General features: G+C 39.7%; 1 protein-coding gene across 1 annotated transcript in view; it reads right to left on the reverse strand.

Moving 5' to 3' along the window:
* Positions 1–1,490: 1,490 nt before the first annotated feature.
* Positions 1,491–13,516, reverse strand: part of LOC137622978 (probable E3 ubiquitin-protein ligase HERC1) — a 111,202-nt gene continuing 99,176 nt past the window's right edge. Inside the window, exons 24-25 of the mRNA XM_068353588.1 lie at positions 12,607–12,760; positions 1,491–3,722 (exon numbers count right to left, since the gene is read on the reverse strand). Of these exons, the coding sequence (XP_068209689.1) occupies positions 3,516–3,722; positions 12,607–12,760 (361 nt within the window). The 3' untranslated portion in view covers positions 1,491–3,515. The remainder of the gene's footprint in view (positions 3,723–12,606; positions 12,761–13,516) is intronic.

Raw genomic sequence — 13,516 nt, forward strand, 5'->3', positions numbered from 1 at the left:
AGCTTTGCAATTTACTAAAAGAAAGTATGGATCAGCAAAATATTCCACTCCTGAATTAAAAAAAATCAGTTATCATAGATAGTTAATAACTATAAGTAAACCCTATATTGAAAATATTTTCAAGCTCTTATTTTATTGGCCCCAGTGATTAATTCTTGCCTTAATAATATGAGCAGCTTTCCAAACTTTGATGCAATTGTGATAAATAATCTACTGCAATTTCCTATACAACAGTTATGCTCACCTTGCATAGCTCAATTCCAAGAAACGTTTTGTAGAACACTATGATAAAGCATAAAAAAACTACTTGAACTTTTAATAAAAGCATTTTGTAAAACTTTTGTTTTTACACTATTGTAAATCAAACTTATCAAAACTTACCCATTTAGTGATATCACAGAATTAGTTGAAGTGTCTAATAAAAACTCAAACTGAACTGCACCTGTAGAATTTCAAATTCTTTCAGGATATTGAAAAGGGAAAGCATATATTAGTTATAGAATTAACTGCTTAATTAACAGCACACTATATCCCCATTTACTATGAAATACTACAAAAAAATCTGGATTTCTGTGGGGGACAAAATACAATTAAATACTTTAATTTGACAATGTAAAACATCATTGGAATACATAGTCATTTGCTTCATACAAATTGCTGTAATAGTGTTATTTTATGGTTAACATGGTGTGTAAAACATCAGGAATTTGATACATTAATGATCCCGATAAGAAGAGGCAACCATCTGCTACTACTTGTAATATGTTAAGAATTTCAAACACTTTCCCTCAATTTTTTTTCTAAAAAGTTGCCATTTCAATAAAAAAAATATTTGGCCGAGAAAAACCAGGCTTAAGTATCTTGGAAGTTTACATCATAAAACACAGCAAAGACTTCCCGTTCAAAATAATGTCATTAGATCCTAAGGCTGAATTTACTTTTCATAAAATATTGATGCATTCAGCTTAATTTCCTTCATTAACATTATCTTTAATGAAGAAAAAAAAATAAATTTAATCATTTGCCATTACACAGAACACTCACGAGTTCCTTGGAATTACTGAATATAATCAATCTGAAGTACATATGAATTAATTTAAACTTACCTTAAAACCTTCCTAACCCTTAAAATGTATTTAATATTTGAGATATGCAGCACATCTCTATCTTTTATGAATTATTAGGTGAAACTGTAACTGATGATATTCTCAGACCAATGCATATTTCACACTTCCTTTTATAAACCCCCATAATAACAAACTCTTAAAACTGTGCAAAAGAAAAATTACCTGTTACTGATGTGGTGTATCTCAAACAACAAAATTTTTGAAAAATTAATACTATTTCAACTGCATCAATAAAAACTGTGCAATAATAGTTTGTTAAAAGTTATTAATTAATGGAAATCCCTTCCTATTTTAAAATGATACTATTTACAATATAATTTAACAGATCTTGTTTATATATAGATTTAGATGACAGAACAAGTATCTGGCTAAACCTTAAAAGGATACAGTATGAAAATAAAAAAATAACTAAGATAGTTTTTACATTGATTTATTTTCCCTTCTGATGTCCCATTTTTTGCAGAAAAAAAACTTACAACATATTGTAAGTTTCTCTGACTTTAATAACCCATACAGAGGGACCTAATTTATTTCAATTCCCAACAATAATTGTTTTAAGATTGAGCAATGACATTCAAACAAAAACTGGAAATACACTTCTTAAATGAACACAAAAAGGAGGTCTGATAACAATAACATAACTCAGGACAACATACTGTACATGTATGGACAAAAAAATAAACAAATTTCCTAATCAAGAAGTAATAATGTTGTTTTCCAAGACCTGTAAATCTTCTTGTCACATGCCTCTCATGTTGTTGTAACATTAAATGACAGCATATAATAATCTGCATGACTAGCAAGCACCACAAACACTCGGCTAAATAGTAAATAGATATTCATCTACTTTCTAATATTTCGTCAAAATTGATGGCTATTACAGGCAACTAACTGCAAAAATAAACTTTAAAACAACACGTTTTGTCAACATAACACTAAGCAGAATGACACAACCAGAGTAACATTCTTCGGCATAAGTTTTCACTATACAGTACCATACTGAAAACTGCTAAGTCAAATGCACATAATAAACCCCAGCAATATCTTGTGAAGATCAATAAGCACACTTAAGCAGAAATAATTAAGCCACAAGGATGTAATCAAGAACCAGGATGCTGTGAAATGCTAATAAGATCTAAATTCCTTTACTTGGGAAATCAAGGCAAAATTCGGGTTCAAGGGAGTTGTCGACTGTTTATAAGAACTCACAACTACACCACAAAGGCTCTCAACAAGCTCCCTAATCTAACATGTCACTGCAGTTATTCATAAGAAAATAAATATGAAAAGCCAAGAGGATCAAAAGACATGCAGATCCTTTCAAGTATCACATACCATCAAAAATGGAGGCAAGTAACATGAAATCTCATTACCAACAAAATGCATGGTCTTTAAAATTCTTTGAAAGTTCATATTTGAATACTAAAATTTATGATGCTTTTATAAATTCAATGATGAATTACACTTGTAATCTGGAATTTCAATATATTGTATCCATAAAAAATCACTAAGGACAAGAAAGTACAGATAAAGAAGCACACCATAGAACAATACATGATTTCATAAGGTAAATTAATAGATTTCATTGTGCCACCATGATGTGTAAGATAACAGTACAATAAATAATGCATCTAACTGAAATGATTTAAAAGGGTATTGCTAAAGAAATGCAACTGGAATATATTTACTTTCCATAAACAGTATCATCACTTCTAAAGCAATCTGATTCCTCCAAAACCCAATCAATAAGATACTGACTAGAAGCCACAGAGTTAGCGTTTTAAAACTGCTACAACATTCTTAATTCAAACAAAGAAAAACATGAATAGCTTCCCATTTCAAAATGTGCACTTGTCAACAATAAAAAAATCAAAACTTAATACGTACCACTCTACTGCAGTATCAAAATATGGCAGAAAACACACTGCATCACAGATGTTTGCTGTTCTTCTATAACCTATTAAATACATAATGAATATCTAAATCACAATGAATTACTTACTCTAAATGAGAATACACATGGATGGTTGCAGAAATGAATGAATAATGAACTAGAAGAATATAACCACTAAATTTAATTAAAAAACATAACTTAAAAATATGTCATGTGTTCTACACCTCTGGTCATACCATGAGCTTACTTATGCATTAACAAATACACACTAGATGATTATATTTCATGAATGATATTGCACTCACTCTAAGATGCAAGTTTATTTCCAATAAAAAACAGGCACATTTGTTACTATGAAAAAGACTAAGCTCCATGTAAAAATGACATGTAATTGTGATTAAGACTACTTCATACAGTCTGTATTTATCACAAAATTTCACCGGTGTTTCGAGTTCATAAGAGAGATTCTGAAAAATTCAAAAACACAAGAGAGTTTAAAACTCATCATCATCTGAATGATGATTAGGATCCTGATTTCTAGCCAACATGTAATTATCCATATCAATGGAACGACAGTTGTTTATGGCATAACGCAATCTTTCTGCCATGACTTCTTGGCTTGAGTAAGGAGGAAGGCGCAACTGGAAGAAGCATGTTTGCGCAGTGGGAAGAGTATCAATAGGCCGATCAACCCTCATAACCTAGAACACAAAAATGAAGCGTAATAAAGAATTTAGAGAAGTACAGTAATATTCCTCAGGGCTCATGTAAAACTGAAATACTATACTATATACCTGGAATATAATACACATCAAAATTAAAACTTCTAGAGTTTACTTTTTTAAACATTATCTTTTACCATCATGGACCTCTTTATTAAAAACAAATCACAAGATAGCAACTAAGAATACCTTTAATGAATATACAAATTCCTAACCTTAAATAATCTTTATAACCTCATCTAAATACAATTATGGCCCATCAATATATGAAATAAAACGATTTCATAAGAAAATTACCAATCTCTTGGATCATAAGTATCTCTACCAATAGAAACCATTAAGAACTAACTTTTTTACTAACTGGCACTGGTTATGTGCCAGAACTCATAAAAGATACTACGATAGATTTTGATAGAAGCAAACTCGTCAAACATTGGTGGTAAAAGGCTACGGTCATTAAATTTGGTAACTAACTCTACAGTTAACTTCTACTGGGTATCCCTAGTGTATAGAAATACATATAGATATAATTAATAAAAACTAGCAGTTAGATACATTGTTAATACTAATGAGGCTTGGTTGTAAAAGAAATATTTTCTACAACTTTATCTAACAAAAAATTATAGACTTTTTGTTTTTAAATATTTAACTTAGCCGGTGAATATATATAGCTGCAACTCTGTTGCTCGACAGACAAAAAAAACAGTAAAACTCGCCAGCGATCGCTATACAGGTTGCGGGTGTGCCCACCAGCGCCAACTGTCGGCCAGATACCATACTCGATGTAAACAAAGACTCAATTTCTTCTCTGTCGACGTGTCGACAAGACGTACTTTACTCGCTGTTGAAACCTGGAGTTTTTCCCATCATATTTGGTGAAGTACTTTATTTTGGTTATGAGCTTTCGCAGTACAGGGTTTTTCTTCAAATAAATCCTTGAACTCTTTTTTGTATCGGATTCATTGTTGATGACTTGGATCGTTTTTTTGGAATTTTCCCTTGACCAATTCAAAATGGCTGACCTTTCACAAGTTCCCAAGTTTGGAAGGTGCAATGCTGGGGACTGTCATAGGCGTCTTCCAAAGGCTTCTCTCGACCCTCACACTGTTTGTTCCAATTGTCGGGGTAAAACCTGTCAATTGGAAGATCGGTGTGAGGAATGCGTGGGCCTTTTGGAATTCGATTTTATCGAATTTGAGAAGTATACACGCAGACTAGAGAGAGATAGGGTAAGGAGAAGTTCTTCTAGATCGGTAGATTTTTCCTCTCCTCATGCCCCTCAACATAATCCTTCCCCTGTAGTGGTTGTTCCTAACCCCCCTCCTAGCACTCAGGAACCATTGATGGCTGACATGATGCGTGCTATCCATGCCTTGGGGGAGAGAGTTGAGTCCCTTGCAAGTGACCGCAATCAACTCATGGCGGATGTTAAGGAACTAAAGTGCCAAAGTGCCGCGGGAAGTGATAAAGTGCCAAGTGTTTCTCAAAGTGTTCTGAACAGTGTTGCGCTTGAGGGTTCGTCTGTTCGTGCCTGTCGTCCTCCTAGTCCGGGACCTCTTGCAAGCTCCCAAGCCCAGGGGAGAAGCAATGTCGTACGACGCATGGGTTCGAGAGGCTTTGATCAGCGAACAGACGTTCCCTCTATGGTATCAGGCGTATCTCCCCAAGATCGCCCCTACCAACGTAAGACGAGAGAGCCCGTTTTTACCTCGTCGTCCGAAGGTGTTTCTCGTAAGAAACTTTGGACCAAGGTCTCACGACCTTTGAAGCGTAAGTCGGTCCCTTCAGGACAAGTCCAACGTCCCGGTTGTAGCCACTGGGTCAGTTCGGACTCGTTGCCGTCATCTGATGACTGCTCACCGCCTAAGAGAGGCAAAGCGGTACCGCCTCAGTCGCTCACCCCGTCTGTTGCCGCACCTGCTGCCGTAGACCCTAAATGGGTATTGCTACAGGACATGCAGTCCAAGCTTGCGTCCTAGATGGAGGACTTCAATGCGGAGAAGGTTGCTGCTGAACCTTCTGGCCAACAACCATCCAAGCGGTCTGTTGTGCGTCCTGTTGACGCTGAGGTTACTTTCTCGCGTCTACCAGTCGAGGTTGTACCCCCACCGATGCGACCCAGTGTGGTTTGCCAGCCGCACGTTGACGTTAGGCGACGCACGGAGGTGGTTGTTGACGTTCAGGACGTTCAACAACCATCAGAGGTGACTTGTTTTGACGCGGTGCGTCAACCTCCGCAACCCGGTATGGTGTTGACTGCACAACCCAGACGGTCTAAACAGTCTCGGGTGGACGCTGTGCGTCCTCGCGCACCCATGGTTGTTGACAGTTCACAGACTGTGCAGCAGTTCCATGACGTTGCGTCCGGATCCGTCACGCATGCACCAGTGCGACCGGACTCAGCGAGCCAAACGTTGCCCACTCCGTTGCCGTTTCCTCATCAGTTTTCGGATGAGGAACTATCAGATGAGGACGTTGCTGAACCGCAAGAGGATCAACCTTCAGAGCTTGACGAACCTAAGGCAACTCAACCATCATTGGACTTTAGAAAAGTCATGGCTGTATTTAAGGAGTTGTTCCCTGACCACTTTGTTTCTGTGGCTCCGCGTTCGCCGCCGTCAGAGTTTGTGTTAGGCGTGCCTGCTACCACACCTGCCTTTACTAGACTCGTTCTCTCTCGTTCATCCAAGAGAGCTTTGCGGCTGTTGGGAGACTGGTTAGAGACTAAGAAGAGTTTAGGAAAGACAGCATTTGCCTTTCCCCCATCTAAACTCTCGTCTAGATCGAGCGTCTGGTATGCCACGGGAGAAGTTCTCGGCTTGGGAGTTCCTGCCTCTGCCCAGGGCGACTTCTCAAGTCTTGTAGACTCTCCCCGCCGCCTTGCCATGAGACGCTCGAAGATTTGTTGGTCACCATCGGACCTGGACCACCTTCTTAAAGGGATTTTTAGGGCTTTCGAAGTCTTTAACTTCCTAGACTGGTGCCTAGGAGCCCTGAGCAGGAAGATCTCTTCTGCAGATAAGGACGTTTCCTTGCTCATTATGTCCTGCATGGACAAGGCCGTCCGTGATGGGTCCAACGAGCTAGCCGCCTCATTCACGTCTGGAGTCCTGAAGAAGCGAGAGTCTCTATGTTCTTTCCTGTCTGCTGGAGTGACGCCATGCCAAAGATCCGAGCTACTCTTTGCTCCCCTTTCCAAGTGCCTGTTTCCTGAAGTCTTGGTAAAGGAAATTGCCCTATCTTTAGTTCAGAAGGACACCCACGATCTAGTTGCGTCCTCGGCTCGCAAAGCTCCCCCTTTGCCTACTTTGTCTGCTAGACCGAGGTTAGACACTCCAGCGTCTCGCTTTATTCCGCCCTTTCGTGGCAGAGCCTCCAGCAGAGGAGGTGCTCGTGCCGAAGGGAAGCGAGGGAAGAGGAAAGGATCTGAGTCCTCTAAGGGCAGAGTCTGACTGCCCGCAACTTCAGACAGCAGTAGGAGCCAGACTCAAGAACTTCTGGCAAGCCTGGGAGAAGAGAGGCGCAGATCAACAATCTGTGAAGTTACTCAGAGAGGGGTACAAGATCCCTTTTGTACGCAAACCCCCTCTAGTGACGTCCCCCATCGATCTCTCTCCCAGGTACAGAGAGGTAGAAAAGAGACAAGCCCTGAAACTGGAAGTGTCTCTTTTGCTATAGAAGGGAGCGGTGGTCAAAGTCTCGGACCTTCAATCACCGGGGTTTTACAACCGTCTCTTCCTAGTATCAAAGAAGACGGGAGGGTGGAGACCGGTGCTAGACGTCAGTGCTCTGAATGTCTTTGTCACAAAGACAAAGTTTTCCATGGAGACCACAAAGTCAGTCTTAGCAGCGGTCAGAAAGGAAGACTGGATGGTCTCGCTAGACCTAAGGGACGCCTACTTCCACATCCCCATTCACTCAGACTCCCAACCTTTTCTGAGATTCGTCTTCGAAGATGTGGTCTACCAGTTTCGGGCCCTGTGCTTTGGCCTAAGCACAGCTCCTCTCGTATTTACGAGGCTGATGAGGAATGTGGCCAAATTCCTCCACTTATCGGACATCCGAGCCTCCCTTTATTTGGACGACTGGCTTCTCAGAGCCTCTTCCAGTCGTCGCTGTCTGAAGGATCTCAAGTGGACTCAAGATCTGACCAAGGAATTGGGACTCCTAGTCAATTTGGAAAAGTCGCAGCTGGTCCCATCCCAAACTATTCTGTATTTAGGGATGGAGATTCACAGTCAAGCTTTTCGGGCTTTTCCGTCGGCCCCCAGAATAGATCAAGCCCTGTTTTCCATCCAGATGATGCTGAAGAAAGAACGCTGCTCAGTCAGGCTGTGGATGAGTCTGGTAGGGACGCTGTCATCCCTGGAGCAATTTGTATCACTAGGAAGACTACACCTCCGTCCTCTTCAATTCCATCTGGCTTTCCACTGGAAAAAGGACAAGACGCTAGAGGCGGTCTCGATCCCGATTTCCGGAAAGATGAAGTCTTGTCTGACTTGGTGGAAGGACAATATCAACCTAAGAGAGGGTCTTCCCCTGGCTGTTCAGTTACCCAACCACGTTCTCTTCTCGGACGCATCGGACTTGGGCTGGGGCGCGACGCTGGACGGTCGGGAATGCTCAGGTCTGTGGAACACGAGTCAGAGGAGCACGCATATCAACTGCAAGGAGCTGTTGGCAGTTCATCTGGCCTTGAAAAGCTTCGAGTATCTCCTTCGAGGCAAAGTGGTGGAAGTAAACTCGGACAAAACCACGGCCTTGGCGTACATCTCCAAACAAGGAGGTACCCACTCACTGACGTTGTACGAGATCGCAAGGGACCTGCTCATCTGGTCAAAATATCGAGACATCTCCCTAGTAACGAGGTTCATCCAGGGCGACTTGAACGTCATAGCAGATTGTCTCAGTCGGAAAGGGCAAGTAATTCCAACAGAATGGACCCTCCACAAGGATGTGTGCAAGAGACTTTGGGCCACTTGGGGTCAACCAACCATAGATCTCTTTGCAACCTCGCTGACCAAGAGGCTTCCAATCTATTGCTCTCCAGTCCCGGACCCAGCAGCAATTCATATAGATGCCTTCCTCCTAGATTGGTCACACCTGGATCTCTATGCATTCCCACCGTTCAAGATTGTCAACAAGGTACTGCAGAAGTTCGCCTCTCATGAAGGGACAAGGTTGACGTTAGTTGCTCCCCTCTGGCCCGCAAGAGAATGGTTCACCGAGGTACTTCGATGGTTAGTAGACGTTCCCAGAAGTCTGCCTCTAAGAGTAGACCTTCTACGTCAGCCGCACGTAAAGAAGGTACACCAAAGCCTCCACGCTCTTCGTCTGACTGCCTTCAGACTATCGAAAGACTCTCGAGAGCTAGAGGCTTTTCGAAGGAGGCAGCCAGTGCGATTGCTAGAGCAAGGAGAGCGTCTACCATTAGAGTCTACCAATCGAAGTGGGAAGTCTTCCGAGACTGGTGCAAGTCAGTTTCTGTATCCTCGACCAGTACCTCTGTAGCCCAAATAGCTGATTTTCTCTTATACCTGAGGAAAGGACGATCCCTTTCAGCTCCCACTATCAAGGGCTACAGAAGCATGTTGGCATCGGTCTTCCGGCATAGAGGCTTAGATCTTTCCAACAATAAAGATCTGCAAGACCTCCTTAAGTCTTTTGAGACCACTAAGGAGCGTCGTTTGGCTACACCTGGGTGGAATTTAGACGTGGTACTAAGATTCCTCATGTCAGACAGGTTTGAGCCTTTACAGTCAGCCTCCCTGAAAGATCTCACTCTTAAGACTCTTTTCCTGGTGTGCTTAGCCTCGGCTAAAAGAGTCAGTGAGATTCATGCCTTCAGCAAGAACATCGGATTTTCGTCGGAAAAAGCTACTTGTTCGCTGCAACTTGGTTTTCTAGCCAAAAATGAGCTACCTTCTCGGCCTTGGCCTAAATCTTTCGATATTCCCAGCTTATCGGAGATCGTAGGCAAGGAACTAGAAAGAGTCTTATGCCCTGTTAGAGCTCTTAAGTTCTATTTAAAGCGTACTAAACCTTTACGAGGCCAATCTGAAGCTTTATGGTGTTCAGTTAAGAAACCATCCTTACCTATGTCAAAGAACGCTTTGTCATACTTTATCAGATTGTTAATACGAGAAGCTCATTCACAACTGAGTGAGGAAGACCGAGCTTTGCTAAAGGTTAAGACGCACGAGGTTAGAGCTGTAGCAACTTCCGTGGCCTTTAAGCAAAATAGATCTCTGCAAAGTATAATGGACGCAACCTATTGGAGAAGCAAGTCAGTGTTCGCGTCATTTTACTTGAAAGATGTCCAGTCTCTTTACGAGAACTGCTACACACTGGGACCATTCGTAGCAGCGAGTGCAGTAGTGGGTGAGGGCTCAACCACTACAATTCCCTAATTCCATATCCTTTTAATCTGTCTCTTGAAATGTTTTTAATGTTGTTTTTTATGGGTTGTCCGGAAGGCTAAGAAGCCTTTCGCATCCTGGTTGATTTGGCGGGTGGTCAAAGTCATTTCTTGAGAGCGCCCAGATTAGGGGTTTGATGAGGTCCTGTTGTATGGGTTGCAGCCCTTGATACTTCAGCTCCTAGGGGTCTGTCAGCATCCTAAGAGGATCGCGAGGCTCCGTAAGGAAGACGTACTTACAAGGCAGAGTAATCGTCTAAGTCGACTTCCTTACCAGGTACCTATTTATTTTGTTTTCGTTATATTGATAACTTCCAAAATGAAATAAAAACTCTTAGCTTAAACGATGTAAACATATTTAACTGGTCTCTACCCACCACCCTGGGTGTGAATCAGCTTTATATATTCACCGGCTAAGTTAAATATTTAAAAATGATATTTTAATTATAAAATAAATTTTTGAATATACTTACCCGGTGAATATATAAATTAAACGACCCTCCCTTCCTCCCCAATAGAGACGCAGTGGGATGAGAAGAAATTGAGTCTTTGTTTACATCGAGTATGGTATCTGGCCGACAGTTGGCGCTGGTGGGCACACCCGCAACCTGTATAGCGATCGCTGGCGAGTTTTACTGTTTTTTTTGTCTGTCGAGCAACAGAGTTTCAGCTATATATATTCACCGGGTAAGTATATTCAAAAATTTATTTTATAATTAAAATATCATTTTTAATGTCATTGCATATATTTTTTATCCTAACTAGAAATTTATAAGAAATTTATATGTAAAGAGGGTATTCTGGAATCTTTTGCACTGATTTCTAACATCACTGCAGACAGCGCAAGTTCTATGTTCGACTATTTCCTCTGCCTAAGAATTAATGAGAGGAACTTTTTATACAAATGATGAATACCTAAATATTTGAAATAATTCATATTTTACAAAAATATATATAACTTCATCTACTGTTTCTGTGTTTTGGATACAGTACCCACTTCATTATCTTAGTTTACAGGGTATATTACTGATAAATCCTTCAGTCTCCTAAGAGTTAAAGATATAACGTTGAGATACTACTGCTATAGAGTTATGGGGTCCTTTGACTGGCCAGACAGTACTACATTGGATCCTTCTCTCTGGTTAAGGTTCTTTTCCTTTGCCTACCCATACACCGAATAGTCTGGCCTATTCTTTACAGATTCTCCTCTGTCTTCATACACCTGACAACACTGAGATTATCAAACAATTCCTCTTCTCCCAAGGGGTTAACTACTCCACTGTAATTGGTGCAGTGGCTACTTTCCTCTTCGTAAGGGTAGAAGAGACTCTTTAGCTAAGGTAAGCAGCTCTTATAGGAGAAGGACACTCAAAAATCAAACCATTGTTCTCTAGTCTTGGGTAGTGTCATAGCGTCTGTTCCATGGTCTTCCACTGTCTTGGGTTAGAGTTCTCTAGCTTAAGGGTGCATTCGGGCACACTATTTTATCTAATTTCTCTTCCTCTTGTTTTGTAAAGTTTTTATAGTTTATTTAGGAAATATTTATTTTAATGTTACTATTCTTAAAATATTTTATTATCCTAGTTTCCTTTCCTCACTGGGCTATTTTCTCTATTGGGGCCCCTGGGCTTATAGCATCCTGCTTTTCCAACAAGGGCTTTAGCTTAGAAAATAATAATAATAATAATAATAATAATAATAATGATAATAATAATATGTTCAGCAATACTAATAAAACATTTTCCATAATTGAAAATGTTACCTTTCATGATCATAATGTAAATATCAAAAGTATTGTATATTTAACTGTGAAAAAAATAATTTCTGACTCCAACAGTATAACTAAAGAAACATTTTGGTAACTACAAATTCGGAAAGCCTTTAGGCCCCGGAGAGTTTAAAATACTAATTACTGTTGGCAATAAGGCAATGGATATGTAAAATCATTAGCAAACTATATTTTTTCCTTACATGAAAAGTGACACAGTTGCATACATCTGAAAACTTTACTGAAGTACCTTTTTGAGAGTATGATTCTGTTATGAATATACATTCTACATACTACAGGCAAATGTCAGGCCCTATTGTCATCATACATACATATCCAAGGCCCTTCCCCCAATTTTGGGGGGTAGCCGACATCAACAAAGAAACAAAAACAAAAAGGGGACCTCTACTCTCTACGTTCCTCCCAGTAAGATAATCATATCCTTGTAAAACATGAAAATTCCATTAAAATAATAAACAATATATTGCGACTGTAAAAGATGCTTCCATTTTTGTAAAACCCTTGAGTTAAAGAAAAATAACGTATCAGGGCTGAAGAAATACAGTAACATATAAATATGTATTTTCAAGTAAATGAAACTTGATATTTCATTACTGTATCGCTTTCCTCTAGAGCTCACACCAATGACAGTTTAAGGGAAAAATTTTGAAACATACCTGGAACCTCTGTGAAAGATCGGCTAAGTTTGCAGGAAGTCTTGACCGCCCTGAGACAAATCTAACAAATAAGACTCGTTCACATGGGCTGAAAGATTCTAAAATAGCCCATAACCATACAATCAAAGGGTCGTGTTCATCAACCTCACGATACCTGGGAAAGAGACACGTGATAAAGTTTTTATATATACAAGAGGTAAGAAATTGTCAATACACAAAACGAAGAAAAGAAATGGTGAAGAAGGGAAAAGTAAAGGACCATGTTTTGGTGAAGAAGCAGGTCTTATAAGAAGAAAAACATGTCTGTTATCTTTCGGACACACTGGACAGTAAAGCAGATATTTAAAGGTATGCTAAAATGGATTAACAGCCTGTAAGCTGAGGAAAGAGATTACTGGATTATTGATAATCAAGCTATCCCATACTAACGAAACTTATAATTAATGTACAAGTCCTGCATCATCCAATATAGTATAAATCTGGGAACCAACAACTAAAAATGATAAGTTTCTATAAAGAGGTGATAATAGTATGCTAAGATACTAGAATACAATTGGAAGATCATATAACAAATGAGAAAGCTGTGAAGATAGTCAGTTCAGCAGTTAGGAAACTGAAATTCTCAGAAGATGGTGATAGTTTGGACATAATAAGAAAAGATATGAAATTAACAAGGCAGAAATCTATAGGAAACCCTAGGGGTTGTGAAAGGGAGCATAAATGGAAAATTAAACTTTATGGGAATTTAGTTGTAAAATGCATCTGACGAAAGATAATGAAGAGAACTTATTTCATGCTTCACTCATTAACAGGAAAGTAAAATCTCAGCAATGTACTTAAGTTTAACCAAAACAATAAAAAGTCATAAGGGTGAAAAAAATTTATTTTTTAACATATCATCACACTAAAG

This window comes from Palaemon carinicauda, chromosome 30, assembly GCF_036898095.1.
Source record: "Palaemon carinicauda isolate YSFRI2023 chromosome 30, ASM3689809v2, whole genome shotgun sequence".
Classification (NCBI taxonomy): domain Eukaryota; kingdom Metazoa; phylum Arthropoda; class Malacostraca; order Decapoda; family Palaemonidae; genus Palaemon; species Palaemon carinicauda.